The sequence below is a fragment of the Neovison vison genome, chromosome 1, assembly GCF_020171115.1.
Source record: "Neovison vison isolate M4711 chromosome 1, ASM_NN_V1, whole genome shotgun sequence".
Taxonomy (NCBI): Eukaryota; Metazoa; Chordata; class Mammalia; order Carnivora; family Mustelidae; genus Neogale; species Neogale vison.
Window position 1 is genome coordinate 162,053,873 of NC_058091.1, and position 16,514 is coordinate 162,070,386.

The following is a 16,514-nucleotide window of genomic DNA, read 5'->3' on the forward strand; positions in this document are numbered from 1 at the left end:
TTTCTTTGTGGGAAATCCTGTCATTCCTGTCCCAAGGTGGCTAGTGCATTTCTGTTGTCAGAATTCCCTTATTAGACTGTAATCTAATCCTCATCTCAGAGGATTCCTCCTCATCTCAGAGGGTCATTGTGCCACCTGTTGCCCTGGGGTCTCCAACTCGTTTAGAATTGGATTTGTGTGCACTGTGAATTATCTGACAACTTTTTTTCCATATGGTTTAATGGCAAAAAATTATTTTTCTTATTTCAAAGACCATACATGCTGTCAAAAAAGAAAAAGTGCAGATGAGGCAGGAGTTCATATATGGATGGGTCTGTTTCTGAGCTCTTTATTCTGTTCTTTTTATCTGATAACTGTCCAATCTTTGCGATCTGGCTGTCTACGTCACTGTAGCTTTATAGTAATGCTATGGCAGGTATTTGTAGTGCAAATACTCACACTGAAACTACTTATCAATTTTCATCACCCTCCACCATCCTCCCAAAGAAAATCTGCTTGGATTTGAATTATCAATGAACATCTCAGATTGTTCCATGGATTCCTATCCATTTACTTAGACCTTCTTTATTTTCTCTCAAAAATGTTCGATAATTTTCCCTCACAAAGTTACTAAGCACGTTTTATTAGATTTGGAATTAGAAACATGATACTTCTGATGCCATTATAAATCTTTTAAATTTTCACTTTCACATGGTTTCTTGCCGGTACATACATACAGAAGCATTTACTATGTGTTCACATTTGTACATGGTTATCTTTCTGATTACACACAAAGTCTAACAATTTTCCTTTGGAATTTCGGACTTGGTGATTATATCACCTATGAATTTTACCTTGTTTCCCAAGTTTTAAGCATTTTATTTCCTCCTTCGGTGCTGTGAGTGTTAACAGTGTATCTTCTTCTCTTAATCCCTATCTCATAGGTAAACCCCTCAGGGTTTTGCATTAAGTATGATGTTTCTGTTGTTTCCTGTAGTACTGTTTATCAAAGTATAGAAGAATTGGTTTACTGCTAGTTGGTTAAGAATTTTATAGCACGAATGGAGGCTAAAATTTATCAAACATTTGCTTGGGGTTTATGTTATACTTTATCAAACTTTCTTATGCATTTATTGAGATAAGCTATTGTTTTTCTCCTTTGAGCAGTTAGTGTCACATTATACAGTTGATTCTTAATCAATGTTTGAACATTACAGGTCCATTTAAAGGCAGATTTTTTCAGTAAATACACTACAGAACTGCAAATGTATTTTCTCTTTCTTGTAATGTTCTTAATACCATTTTCTTCTCTCTAGCTTACTTTACTGTAAGAATACAATGTATAGTACATATAGCACACAAAATATGTGTTAATCAACTAAGTTATTAGAGTCTCAGTCAATAGCCTATTAACTGTCAAGTTTTGGGGAAAAGTTATATATGGATTTTTGGCTACATGGGAAATTTGCACCCCTACCCCCTCATCATGCAAGGATCAACTACAGTGATTTTCTAATGTTTTGACTATCAAACCAACATTGCATTCCTAGACTAAGACTTCAAAATAGTGTATTTTCATTGACATCCTTCTCAGATGACTTTGCCAATAGTTTGTTGAAGACATGGCCTAGATATCCACAGGAGATTGGCATAAAATTTTAATCCTTCCTACTTTCCTTGTCAGATTTTGGTACTGTGTTATATTAGCTCTGTGAATCAAACTGGAGGATATATATCTTTAGTTTATTATCTAGGAGAATCTCCATGAACATGGAATAATTACTTTCCAGAATATTTGGTGTAATTTATCAACAAAACCACTAGGTTTAGATCATTCTCTATGAAAATTTTGATTACTATTTCCATGCACTTAAAGTGATGGGACTACTTAAGTTATCTATTTCTTCTTGTGTCACTTTTTCATATGCTTTTCTAAGAATTTGGCCAATTTATCAAAACTCTGTGAACTGATTTCATAAAATAACATGCCATACTCTCACAAAAAATCATTTTAGAGATATGTAAGTTTTGTGGTATCTGTACATACCCAAAAATATTATATACTGATATACTATCATAACTATTGTATGTTGGCACCTGGGAGTCAATGTGGTGTTACTGCCCAGCATTCTCTGAGCTTAAGAGCAATTTACCAAAATGAAAATACATTTAGCCCTCAGACTTCCCCATAAAGCACCCCAGAGGCACAAATACACATGACCACAAGGAAATGCCACTATATACTCCTACACCACCCAATGACTGCCACCACAAGGACTCATCTATAGCAAAGCATGATGATATAGCCTAGACTGCTTACTTCCTCCCTTTCTAAACCTGTAAATTAAAGTCCAAGAGGAATTCTGATACAGAATGGTCTTACTGAGGACACAAGGAAATAAGATTTTCTTTAGAAAGAGAATTCCATAACTTGCATGTGACTATCTCAGGCACATACATACCAACGCTCTGGTTCTGTTTACTTTGCACAGCCTTTGAAGGAAAACATGGGTCTAGATTTGCTACCTATACGGGTGCACAGATAACATATCCATGTGCAAAACAGTGAACAGTGTCCTAAAACAACTAAAACATTATATTCTAAAGTTCAGTTGAGACATTTCTAAGGATGATTATATGGTCAAAACTTCCCCATCCTGATTTAAAGAAATCAAAATGTCTCTCACTAGCAAGAATCCCATGCAATCCTGAACAGGGCACCGGGGGCAACCAGAAGAAGCACAGTCACATAACCAAAGTGTGAGATGCTGAGCTACTTCAGCACCCAAGCATGAAGCACAGCCTTCGTCCTGGGCACCAGGGGACGCTGGGAGTGTTCTCTGCAGGTGCTGAGATGCATGACTAAGCATTAGGACACAAAAGCACTGCTCAGGGCACAGATGGCCCCTCTCCCTCCACATGCACCCTTCTCATTAAACCTCCACCAGTCATAGCCATGCCTATGAAAATAGAAGACAACAGGATGGCCAAGGTGAAACATGAAGCCTAAGGGAAAGAGCATCAGAGCTTGTGGGGTTTGTAATGCAATGCTTTCATTACCTCCAAACAAGACAAGGTGGTACCAGAAAGAACTGACCTGTGACATCCAGGTGGAAAGACACCTTCTGGCCCTCTGCCTCGCAGCTGTACTCCCCAGTGTCTGCCTTCCCCGCCTGCTTCACCACCAGCCGCCTGCTGCAGCCCTTGGCCTCCACGTGCACGTTGGAGCTTGTACTCAGCTTCTTTCCGTCCTTGTACCACGTCACCTCTGTCTGGGCCTGGGCCACCTCACAGCTCAGAGTGGCACTGGCCCCTGCCTTGGCCAGCACCTCACTGCATGCTGGCTGCTCCTTGGCAAACACCATGGAGGTTTCTAGGGACAGAGAGAAATGCACATGATTGAAGAGACCATTTCCACTAGGAAGGCAGCATTAAGACAAGAAGGACTAAAGAGGGAGGCAGGGAAACTGGAAACATCTCCAGGCTCTGCATCCACTGTGTGATCTGGAAAACTCCATAGTCTTCTTGACACTGAGTAACACAATATGTACCCATTTTCTCCCTGCTCTGTGTAGGAGACCATACAATGCTCCAGATGGGGACCATATATTCTACCATTGCTCCACCTGGTTGCTGTCCCAAGTGGAGACCCTACATTCTATCACTGCTCCATCTAGGCTGTTCAGGTGGGAATTCTGAGCACATGGGAACTGTGGGTCATGATGGCTACATGCCCAATGCCTCTAGATGCCAAGAGGATTCCCCCACGTGATTTGCAAGGAGCATCATCTAGAATACAGGACAATTCCTGCTATTCAACATTCTTGCCTTCTCTGTGTTGTCAACTTTTTGCAACCTCCAGGACTGACACTGTACGTTCTATAGCTGTCTCTTGCATGGTCTTGATGACTCAGGAGTGGAGTACCTATCCTGAAGTCATTGGTCATTAATGTTTGCTTTTCCATGGTGTCACCTCTCAAATGTTCTGCCCCATTTTCAACAGCATTGTCTTCATTCAGATTTATTTAAGAGCTCTTTAAATAATTATACGTTAGAGGTTTTATGTGTTCTCCCCATCTTTGTGACTTGCCTTTCTGTTCCTTTATGATGTTTCTAGTAAAAAAAAAAAAAAAAAGCTAAGAGTTCTATTACAGGCAAATCTATTAATTTGACCTTTTTGTATTGTGCATTTAGTTTGGTTTAAGGAATTTTTCAAAACCTTGAGGTCATGAATGACCTACATTGTCTCAATAGAACTTGTTTTACATTGAGGTCTCTAACCCACCTGGAGTTGACTGTTTGGCAAGGCAAGAAATAGACATCCAACTTAATTTCAGTTTTCCACATGGTTAAATATCTTATCACTATTTGTGAAAAGACTGTCCCTTTACTACCTTCACACTTAGCACCAGGGTAAAAACAAAAACAGAAAAAGAGAAGGCATGAGGTTCTATACAGAGCTATTTCTTGGTTCACTGTTCTGTTCCTCTGGGCTGTTTCTCAAACCCTGCTCAGAGAACCACTTGTCTGACTTGCTGTAGCTTTACAAAAAGCCTTGATAGCAGTCACAGCAAATGTCCCCACACTCTCTTTTCAGGAGTGACTTGGTACACTTTGGCTTTTGCAATGAACTTGTCAATAGTCTTGCACACAAAGAGCTATTATTTGGGTTATGATGAGGACTGAACACATTTAGCTCTTCCATCACTTTCTAACCATGATTTAGATTTCTTTCTCTGTTTCTTAATGATGTTTGAATTATTTTTCCCAAAAACCTTTAAAATATCCTTTATTAGACAGGAATTGGTAAAGGGTCCTTCTAATGCTACTGTAACACCTTAAAAATTCCCTTAAAAGTCATCTCCCAAGAACACTCATGAAAGAAATTGAAGAAGACACAAAAAGATGGAAGACCATTCCATGCTCTTGGATCGGAAGAATAAACATTATTAAAATGTCTATACTGCCTAGAGCAATCTATAATTTCAATTCCATTCTGATCAAAATTCCACCGGCGTTTTTCAAAGAGCTGGAGCAAACAATCCTAAAATTTGTCTGGAATCAGAAGAGACCCTGAATTGCTAAGGAAATGTTGAAAAACAAAAATAAAGCTGGCGGCATCACCTTACCTGATTTCAAGCTTTATTACAAAGCTGTGATCACCAAGACAGCATGGTACTGGCATAAAAACAGACACATAGACCAGTGGAACAGAGTAGAGAGCCCAGATATGGACCCTCAACTCTATGGTCAAATAATCTTCGACAAAGCAGGAAAAAATATACAGTGGAAAAAAGACAGGCTCTTCAATAAATGGTGCTAGGAAAATTGGACAGCTACGTATAGAAGAATGAAACTCGACCATTCTCTTACACCGTACACAAAGATAAACTCAAAATGGATAAAAGACCTCAATGTGAGACAGGAATCCATCAGAATCCTAGAGGAGAACATAGGCAGTAATCTCTTTGATATCAGCCACAGCAACTTCTTTCAAGATATGGCTCCAAAAAAAAAAAGCAAAAATAAAATTTTGGGACTTCAAAAGCTTCTGCACAGTAAAGGAAACAGTAAACAAAACAAAGAGGCAACCCACGGAATGGGAGAAGATATTTGCAAATGACAGTACAGACTGAAGGTTGATATCCAGGATCTATAAAGAACTTCTCAAACTCAACACACACAAAACAGATAATCATATCAAAAAATGGGCAGAAGATATGAACAGACACTTTTCCCATGAAGACATACAAATTGCTATCAGATACATGAAAAAATGTTCATCATCACTAGCCATCAGGGAGATTCAAATCAAAACCACATTGAGATATCACCTTACACCAGTTAGAATGGCCAAAATTAACAAGACAGGAAACAATGTGTGTTGGAGAAGATGTGGAGAAAGGGGAACCCTCTTACACTGTTGGTGGGAATGCAAGTTGGTGCAGCCTCTTTGGAGAACAGTGTGGAGATTCCTCAAGAAATTAAAAATAGAGCTTCCCTATGACCCTACAATTGCACTCCTGGGTATTTACCCCAAAGATACAGATGTAGTGAAAAGAAGGGCCATCTGTACCCCAATGCTTATAGCAGCAATGGCCATGGTCACCAAACTGTGGAAAGAACCAAGATGCTCTTCAACAGACGAATGGATAAGGAAGATGTGGTCCATATACACGATGGAGTATTATGCCTCCATCAGAAAGGATGAATACCCAACTTTTTTAGCAACATGGACAGGACTGGAAGAGATTATGCTGAGTGCAGTAAGTCAAGCAGAGAGAGTCAATTATCATATGGTTTCACTTATTTGTGGAGCATAACAAATAACATGGAGGACATAGGGAGATGGAGAGGAACAGGGAGTTGGGGGAAATTGGAAGGGGAGGTGAACCATGAGAGAATATGGACTCTGAAAAACAACCTGAGGGTTTTGAAGGGGCAGGGGGTAGGAGGTTGGGGGAGCCAGGTGGTGGGTATTAGGGAGGGCACAGATTGCATGGAGCACTGGGTGTGGTGCAAAAGCAATGAATTCTGTTACAGTGAAAAGAAATTTTTAAAAAAGTCATCCTCCATATATTTGGTGTCTAGATTTAAAAATGTTTCCTGTATATGGATTTTTCTGTGTTGTAGTCTTTCCCCACTCCCTTTTCCATCAAATAATTAACTGTTTGGGATTTTCTACATTGATAACTATTTCATTTCTTAGCTCTGTTTTTGTTATTTTTCCAGCTTTTATACCTGCATTTTATTTTCTTCCTTGGTGTGTTGTAAATGTTACATAAAAGTGGTGACCCCTGGCTTCCCTGTCTTGGTCCCATCTCAGAGGCAAAACTTTCAAGATTTCACATGAAGTGTGATGCCAGCTAGTTCTTTCAATACCACCAATTAGTACACTTAAGGACAAGACCTCCTATTTTTACTTTGTGAACAATTTTGTGTCAGCAATTGATGCTAAATATTATAAAATATTTTTCCTGGATTCATAATGCTATATCTTATCTAGTGCTTTTTTTAAAATTCTCCAATTACTGGGGAAACCACATAGATTTTTTTTCTTTCATTTTGTTCACATCAAGCTCTGTATTCATTTTCTAGAGTTTCTTGTGTGAAAGGAGCCTTACATTCCAGGAATCAGACTATAGTGGACTATATGAATTCTTCATATTTACCTTGTCAGATTTTGGGATTGATATATTACCTACAAAATATGAGTTGAAGACTATCTTTTTTCTATGTTCTATAAGAATTCTATGAATGTGGAATACTATCTTTCCAGAATATTTGGTACAATTTAACAGTAGAGCTACTGGGCTTGAATAGCATTCTCTGAGAAGATTATTTGTTGTCATTCCACTTATTCTGAGTTTTAGGACTGCACAGCTTGTCTTGTTTTTCTTGTGGAAGTTTCAATACAGTTCCCTAGAACTGATTGATTTGTAATTTTCTGCTCTCTGGAGGGTAATCTACATAGATGCTGCCACAAAATACGGACCTAGATGTGGCTACAAACGGGTGCAGAGAGAACTTCTAGAACCCTGTGAAAATGCAGAAGTGTCCCAAAACACCTAAAACTGTGAAAACTCAGAGCACAGTCCTGAGAAAACTCCAAGTGTGATCGTGTGGCCCAGATTTCCAGTCTTCCTGGTTCAGTGAAGTCAAACATCTCTTGCTAGCCGGAACTCTCAAGTATGCTTGGGGAAGACACAGATGACCTTCCCCAACCACTCCAGGGGAGGGACGTCTGGTCTACCTCAGCCCAAGCATCAGGGATATCCTTACCACCAGACACCAAGGTTCACCAGTGGGTTCTGAGCAGGAGCTGGGAAAATGTGACCAGCTCTGCTATGTGGACACACAATTTGTGGTATAACACAATCACTTTCCTCCTCTAATCATGTTTCTTTGGTCCTGCATGGGCATTAAAACCATATGTGAATGGATAGAAGACATGAAGAGAGTAGTCTAATGGAAAGAACAAAAAGGTGTGTTTAGGCTATCGGCCAGTCCCAATTCATCTCCCAGTGAGGCTCATTTCATACCCTCAAAGAACTGACCTGTGACGTCCAGGCGGAAGGACACCTTCTGGCCTCCTGCCTCGCAGCTGTACTCCCCGGTGTCCGCCTTCCCCACCTGCTGTACCACCAGTCGCCTGTTACTGCCCTTGGCCTCCACGTGCACTTTGGAGCTCGGACTCAACTTCTTCCCATCCTTGTACCACGTCACCTCTGTCTGGGCCTGGGCCACCTCACAGCTCAGGGTGGCACTGGCCCCCACCTTGGCCTGTACCTCACTGTTCATTGGCTGATCCTTGACAAACACAGCAGCCGGCTCTGAGGACAGGGAAGGATGCATGAAGTCAAACATACCATGTAGATCAAAAATACAGCCCTGGGATCAACAGATGAATTGATAAAGATGTGGTATATACACACAGAAATGAGTATTACTCAGCCATCCAAAAAAAATTGAAATCTTCCTTTTGCAACAAGGTGGATGGAACTACAGGGTATTAATAAGTGAAATAAGTCAATCAGAGAAATACAATTATCCTATGATTTCACTCATATGCGGAATTTAAGAAATGAAACAGAGGATCATAAGGGAAGGGAGGGAAAAATAAAACAAGACAGTATCAGAGAGGGAGACAGGCCCTAAGATATTCTTAACTCTAGGAAGAGAACTGTCAGTTGCTGGAAGGGAGGTGAGTGGTGGACTGGGGTAACAGGGTGATGGGCATTAAGGAGGCAGGTGATGAAATGAGCACTGGGAGTTATATACAACTGACAAATCACTGAACTCTACCTCTGCAACAAACAATACACCACATGTTAATTAGTTGATTTTAAATTTAAAAGAAGAATACAGCCTTGGGAAAATAGGCCTAAACAGGGAGGAGGGGGACTAGAACTCTTTCCAGGCTTTGCACCAGCTGTGTGGTGTGGAGTTCTACCACTTTCTCAGCAACAGCTAACATAATTTATCTACACTCCACCCCTGCTCCCCGTGGGCTGTCCCAGGTGGGGACCCTACACCCAGTCCCCATGGACTGATCCAGGTAGGGAGTCTGAGAAACTTTCCCTGTGCATGGCTCTGTGGGGTCATGACACATGTGTTCCTCTACATTTCTTCAGATCTTTTCTGTATGGTTTGAAGGTAATTTTTCCACCTCTAGTCTACAAAGCTCCTGAGACTCCAAGCTGTTTCCTGTGTTAGTATTATCAGCTGATGGCCATCTGGTGGGAGTCACTATCCTTCCTCTTGATTGTCTCTGTCTGCTGACTCAGGAGGCTGGGCACCTTCTCCAACATTACTGGGCTGGCCATAACGCTTTGCTCTTCTGTGGTGACACTGTTCGTGGGTTTGCTCATACACCAACAGTACTGTCTTTATTCATTTTAAGACACTCTTTACATATTTACATGTTAAGAAATGACAACTATGTGGTTTAAAGTTCTTTTCCCAACTCTGGGATTTGCCTTTTCACTCTCTCATGGCCTCTTCTGATGAACGAGATTTTGGGTTTTAATGTAGTCACATATGTCTATCTTGCCCCGTTGCTTGTAGGGCACTTGTACACTATTAAAGGGATCCTCCCTTATCCAGGTCTTTAAAAAACTGTGTTGTCACTGCAGGCTTTTAGGAATTTAGCTTTTATACTGAGGTCTCTAACCTACCAGGGGTTTTTTGGGTGTTGTGTGAATTCCCAGTAAAATTTAATTTTTTCCATATGGTTAAATGATCCAAGCACTATTTATGAAAACAACAACCCTTCTCTACTTCTCGCACAGACACTGCAGTAAAACAACAACAACAACAAAACAAGCAAACAAACCAAAAAACCCTGTGGTTTGGCAGGAGTCCACTTATGCAAGAATCTGTTTCTGTCTTATTTTGTCCCCTTGATCTGGTAACTGTCCCTGCCTTGAGGTGCACAGATAGCATATATCCATGTGTAAAACGGTGTCCTAAAACATCACAATCCAAAGTTCAGTTGAGATATTTGTAAGGGTGATTATATGGTCAAAACTTCCCCATCCTGATTTAAAGAAATCAAAATGTCTCTCACTAGCAAGAATCCCATGCAATCCTGAACAGGGCACCTGAGGCACCCAGAAGCAGCACAGTCACATAACCAAAGTGTGAGATGCTGAGCTACTTGCACCCAAGCATGAAGCACAGCCTTCGTCCTGGGCACCAGGGGATGCTGGGAGTGTTCTCTGCAGGTGCTAAGATGCATGACTTAGCATTAGGACATGAAAGCACTGCTCAGGGCTCCCTCTCCCTCCATATGCACCCTTCTCATTAAAACTCCACCAGTCATAGCCATGCCTATGAAAACAGAAGACAACAGGATGGCCAAGGTGAAACCGGAAGACTAAGGGAAAGAGCATCAGAGCCTGTGGGTTCTGCAATGCAATGTTTTCATTACCTCCAAACAAGACAAGGTGGTACCAGAAAGAACTGACCTGTGACATCCAGGTGGAAGGACACCTTCTGGTCCCCTGCCTCACAGCTGTACTCCCCAGTGTCCGCCTTCCCCGCCTGCTTCACCACCAACTGCCTGCTGCAGCCCTTGGACTTCACGTGCACATTGGAGCTCATACTCAGCTTCTTTCCGTCCTTGTACCATGTCACCTCCGTCTTGTCCTGGGCCACCTCACAGCTCAGGGTGGCACTGGCCCCTGCCTTGGCCTGCACCTCCTTGTGTGCTGGCTGGTCCTTGGCAAACACCAGTGTAGGTTCTGGGGAACAGGGATGGACACACACCGTCAGAGTCACCTTGTAAGTTAGGAATGCAGCAGTGGTGAAAGGAACCTGAATGGAGAGGCAGGGGGACAGAAATGTCCCCAGGTTCTGCACCAGCTGTGTGCCCCGGAGAAACTCCCTCAGCAGTGGGTACCCACAGTCTATTGGTACCACCTACCACAGTTCCGTGTTGTTCTGCGGATGTGGATGCTGTAAGCCCTCCCCACACATACTCCTTTAGGAGAGGATCTGTGGGGTCAGGAATCAGGCCCATCTTCCCAGGTGAGGCAGAGTCTTTCCTCAGCCATGTGCAGGAGCTCCTCCACTCCACCCTCATGCCTGTCCTGCACTGTCGGCTGTTGGTAGCCTTGTGGGATGGAAGCTGTACCTGCCCGTGGCCATCTTTGCAAGGTTCTGACCACTGATAAAGTGAGGCGAATTTTCAGGTGTCTTTGGCCATTAGCATCGGAAGAGAATTCTACACTATATGTTAACTAACTGGAATGTAAACAAAATACTGAAAGAAAAAGATAAACTAAACTCCACTTCTTTCCTTTATTTTATACCTTTCTCTGATTTTCCTCCTTATCGTGCTGCCAGTCGCTGGACAGAAAGCCTCCCTACCCCATTTCCAATCACAAAGTCAGGTCTTTCACTTTTTTACATTAGTTTCAGGGGTAGAATTTAGTGATGCCTCAGTTGCATGTAACACCCAGTGCTCTTTCTGTCACATGCCTCCTTCATGCCCATCCCCCAGCTACCCCATCCCCCCAACCACCCCCCTCCGGCAGCCCTCAGCTGCTGTTCCTTACAGTTAAGAGTCTCTTATGGTTTCTCTCCTTCCCTGTTTTCATTTTATTTTCTTTTCCCTTCCCTTCCCCCATTGTCATCAGTTTTCTTTCTTAAATTCCACATGTGAGGGGCGCCTGGGTGGCTCAGTGGGTTAAAGCCTCTGCCTTTGGCTCAGGTCATGATCCCAGGGTCCTGGGATCGAGTACTGCATTGGGCTCTCTGCTCAGTGGGGAGCCTGCTTCCTCCTCTCTCTCTGCCTGCCTCTCTGCCTATTTGTGATCTCTGTCTGTCAAATAAATAAATAAAATCTTTAAAAATATATATATATAATCTTGAAAAAAAATCCACATGTGAGTGAAATCATAAGATATTTGTTTTTCTCTGACTGACTTATTTCGCTTAGCATAATACCCTCTGGTTCCGTCCACATCATGGCAAATGTTAAGATTTCACTCTCTCTGATGGCTGAGTAATATTCCATTGTATATACATACCACCACTTCTTTAGCCATGCCTCTGCCGATGGATAGCTGAGCTCTTTCCATGTTTTGGCTACTTGCTTTTATTTATTTATTTATTTAATTTTGTTTTTTTTCCGTGTTCCAAGATTTATTGTTTATGTACCACACCCCATGCTCCATGCAATACATGCCCTCCACAATACCCACCAGACTCACCCAACCCCCTTCCCCCTCCCTTCCAAAACCCTCAGTTTGTTTCTCAGAGTCCACAGTCTCTCATGGTTCATCTCCCCCTCCAATTTCCCCCAACTCACTTTTCCTCTTCATCTCCCCATGTCCTCTGTGTTATTCCTTATGCTCTGCAAATAAGTGAAACCATATGATAATTGACTCTCTCTGCTTGACTTATTTCACTCAGCATAATCTCTTCCAGTCCCATCCATGTTGATACAAAACTTGGGTATTCATCCTTTCTGATAGAGGCATAATACTCCATAGTATATATAGACCATATCTTCTTTATCCATTTGTCCGTTGAAGGGCATCTTGGTTCCTTTCACAGTTTGGCAACTGGCCATTGCTGCTATGAACACTGGGGTAGAGATGGCCCTTCTTTTCACTACATCTGTATCTTTGGGATAAATACCCAGTAGTACAATTGCGGGGTCTTAGGGTAGCTCTATTTTTAATTTCTTGAGGAATCTCCACACTGTTCTCCAAAGTGGCTGCACCAACTTGCATTCCCACCAACAGTGTAAGAGGGTTCCCCTTTCTCCACATCCTCTCCAACACATGTTGTTTACTGTCTTGTTAATTTTAGCCATTCAAACTGGCGTAAGGTGGTATCTCGATGTAGTTTTGATTTGAATTTCCCTGATGGTTAGATACGATGAACATTTTTTCATGTGTCTGTTAGCCATTTGTATGTCTTCTTTGGAGAAGTGTCTTCTCCAAATCTCTTCTGCCCATTTCTTGATGTGATTATCTGTTTTTTGAGTGTTGAGTTTGAGGAGGTCTTTATAGATCTTGGATATCAACCCTTTGTCTGTATTGTCACTTGCGAATATCTTCTCCTGTTCCATGGGCTGCCTCTTTGTCTTGTTGACTGTTTCCTTTGCTGTGCAGAAGCTTTTGATCTTGATGAAGTTCCAAAAGTTCATTTTCATTCTTTCCATGTTTTGGCTAATTGTTAAGTGTGATGCTAACTAACCCCTTTATTTATAGTTAGTTAATAATTTTGTATTACAGGATAATGTTAATTAAATTTCACCAAATAGTTTTATTCAGCATTTATTAAGATGACCAACTTTTTCTCTTTTAGGATGTTAATATCATGCATTCTTCTGCTTTTTAAAGTTTCTAATGTTAAAGCAACCAGACACTCTTGTACTACAACTTCCATCATACTATATTGTTCCTTTCATATGTTGTCCAACTTGGTTGGCTAATATCTTGTTTAAGAGCTTAGCCTTGATATTCATAAGGTATTGGACTATAATTTTCCATACATTTCCTTCATAAGATTTCAACATTAATATTATGCTATCTACATCTACATAAAATGAGTTGGAGACTGTACATCCTTTTTTTATTCTCTAGAAGAACCTTCATGAAAATGGAATAATGCCTTTTCAGGAATATTTGGTAAAACTAACCAGTAGATCCACTTGGCTCAGACTGTTCTCTATGAAAATATTTATTAATTTTTTTAGAGAGGGAGAGAGAAGGGAGCGCCAAAGTTAGAAGAACAGGGAGAATCTTGAGCAATCTCCACAGAGCCCAATACAGGGCTTGATCTCACAACCCTGACATCATGACCTGAGCCGAAATCAAGAGTCAGATTCTTCACCAACTGGCCTACAGGTGCCCTGAAAATATTTTTTTATTACTTGTTCCATTTCTTTAAAATTTATAGGACTATTTGAGTTTTCTATGTCTCTTTATGTCAGCTTTGATATGTTAGTTTCCTATTAAATTTAAAAACTTCCAAATTCTTACCATGAAACAATCTGTCAATTTCTCTTCATATAATGTTTCACAAAGATAACTAGCATGATTTTTGCTATCTATACACACCTGCAAACCACTAAGTACAGATAGGATACCACACTGTTCTGTGGTGGCACCTCCAGGTCAAATGTGGGACCTTTATTGAATGCTAAGACTCTCTTAATAAAAGAAAATGAATAAATTCCTCAACCTTCTCTATCAGCCAGCCAAGGAAGCACAAATAGACACCAACCATTAGGTAATGCTACCAAATAAATACTGGTCCACCAGTCAGGCTGCCATAATAGTAATTCATCTTTAGCAATGTGTGCTGACATGGCTTAAGTTTTTGTTCCTCTCTATTTCTAAATTTATATATCAGACGCCAAAGGAATTCTGACAAAGAATGGTTTAACTGAATACAAAAGATATGCTTTAAAAGGAATATCCTGTACCTAGAGGTACGTGTCACAGGTGTGTATCTACCCATCTCTACTTTTGTATACTCTGTACGGACATCACAGCATGGAATGGATCTAGATGTCTCAGAAAAAGCAGAAAGAGCTTCTCTATCCATGAACAAGGAAGGAAGAGATTCACAGAACATCTAAAATGTGGATAATCCAAGTCAGTCTGATATATTTACAAGTACAGATGGGTAGTTGAAATTTCCCATTTATCCTTGATCAATGGGATCCAAACATCTGGCTGGTGATAACCTGCCTGTGGTTCTGAGGGAGCAAACCTGGTATCTGCTAGAGGATCCAATAGAAGGAAATTTACATATTCCCAGGTGAGAAGCACCTGTGCTCCTTCAGACTCAAATGCCAAGCAGAGTTCCAGGCCACGAAGAAACTGGGCAAGTTTGAGGAACATAGAACATAGAATTTATCAATGTGCTAAACACCACTGAAGGTGGACACAAGTGCTCCCCCTCCTTCTTACACACCCATCCAGTCAAGCCACTCTTGACCTGGTCATGGGAGTGAAAATAGGAAGGTGGGAGAATGTGACATGTGAGGTGATGGTGATGGTGATACTATCCCTAATACTAAGGATAATCTGGGTTCAAAAATCAGTTCCATGTTCCCAAACAAGGCTAATTCACTACAAGAACTGACCTGTGACGTCCAAGCGGAAGGACACCTTCTGGCCCCCGGCCTCGCAGCTGTACTCCCCGGTGTCCGCCTTCCCCGCCTGCTGCACCACCAGCCGTCTGTTGCGACCCTTGGCCTCCATGTGCACTTTGGAGCTCGCACTCAGCTTCTTCCCATCCTTGTACCACGTCACCTCCGTCTTGTCCTGGGCCACCTCACAGCTCAGGGTGGCACTGGCCCCCCCCTTGGCCTGCACCTCCCTGCGTGCTGGCTGCTCCTTGGCAAACACAGCTGGAGGCTCTGGGGACAGGGAGAGACACACAGGGTCAAACACACCATGTAATTCAACATGCAGCACTAGAGAAAGGACTAAACAGGTGGTAGGGCAGTCATCTCCAGCTGTGTGACCAAGAGAAGATTTGCCACCTTCCTAGAAAAGACGAACACAATTTATCTATACATTCTACCACTGCTCCACCTGGGCAGTGGAGATACTGAAAGGTCTCCCTGTGCACACACTCCCCTAGGAGAGTTTCTGTGGGGTCACGATGCAGGCACACCTCAACCTTCTCAGATGATTCAGCCTTGCACATGAATATGTAGAGAGCATCTTGTCCACAGTGCAGGACAGTCCCTGCTGTGTGTTGTCAACTGTTGGCCACCTTGGGGGAGTGGAGTTGTACCTCCACAGTCACCTGCTGTGTGTTGTCAACTGTTGGCCACCTTGGGGGAGTAGAGTTGTACCTCCCAGAGCCATCCCCAGCCTGGTCCTAAGGGTTCACAGAGTGAATGATCTTTTCCAATGTTTTTGGTCATTAATGTTTGCTCTTTGGCTCAAGACTTTTGCCCAGTTTTCAATAGTATTACTTGTCTTTTCCATGCTTGTTTTTAGGAGATATATTATATATATGATATGTATATATTATATATATAGTTAAATTTTATCACTTTACTCTGCATTTATGGAAGGAGTCACTTCATTTCTTTAAATCAGTCTCTTAATGTCATGCATTATATTAATTTGATAATCTTTCCTATGTTTAAATAGTCTTGCATTCCTGGACTATAGCCTTCAATATGGTGTATTATCTTTTAAATATATTGTTGACTTATTTTCCTAATGTTTTGTTTAAGATTTTTACTTCAAAAATCCATAATAGACTGACCTGCGATTTGAATTTTTCATACTTTCCTTGTCAGATGTTGGTTATCAGCATTACATTGTCTCTCTAAAGTAAATCAGAAACATCTCTCTTTTCTATTCTTCAGAAAATTCTCCAGGAATAGAGGCACCTGGGTGGCTCAGTCAGTTAGCATCTGACTCTTGTTTTGGCTCAGGTCGTGATCTCAGGGTTCTGGGATTGAGCCCCATATCAGGCTCCCCACTGCATAGGTAGTCTGTTTATCTTTCTATCCTTCTGTCCCCCCCGTCCATGCATCTCTCTCT

At 41.6% G+C, this 16,514-nt stretch overlaps 1 protein-coding gene across 1 annotated transcript in view; it reads right to left on the reverse strand.

The window, feature by feature from the left end:
* Window positions 1-16,514, reverse strand: part of LOC122915088 (obscurin-like) — a 61,009-nt gene that overhangs the window by 9,686 nt on the left and 34,809 nt on the right. Inside the window, exons 11-14 of the mRNA XM_044261649.1 lie at window positions 15,092-15,367; window positions 10,449-10,724; window positions 8,037-8,312; window positions 3,077-3,352 (exon numbers count right to left, since the gene is read on the reverse strand). Coding sequence (XP_044117584.1) covers window positions 3,077-3,352; window positions 8,037-8,312; window positions 10,449-10,724; window positions 15,092-15,367 — 1,104 coding nt within the window. The remainder of the gene's footprint in view (window positions 1-3,076; window positions 3,353-8,036; window positions 8,313-10,448; window positions 10,725-15,091; window positions 15,368-16,514) is intronic.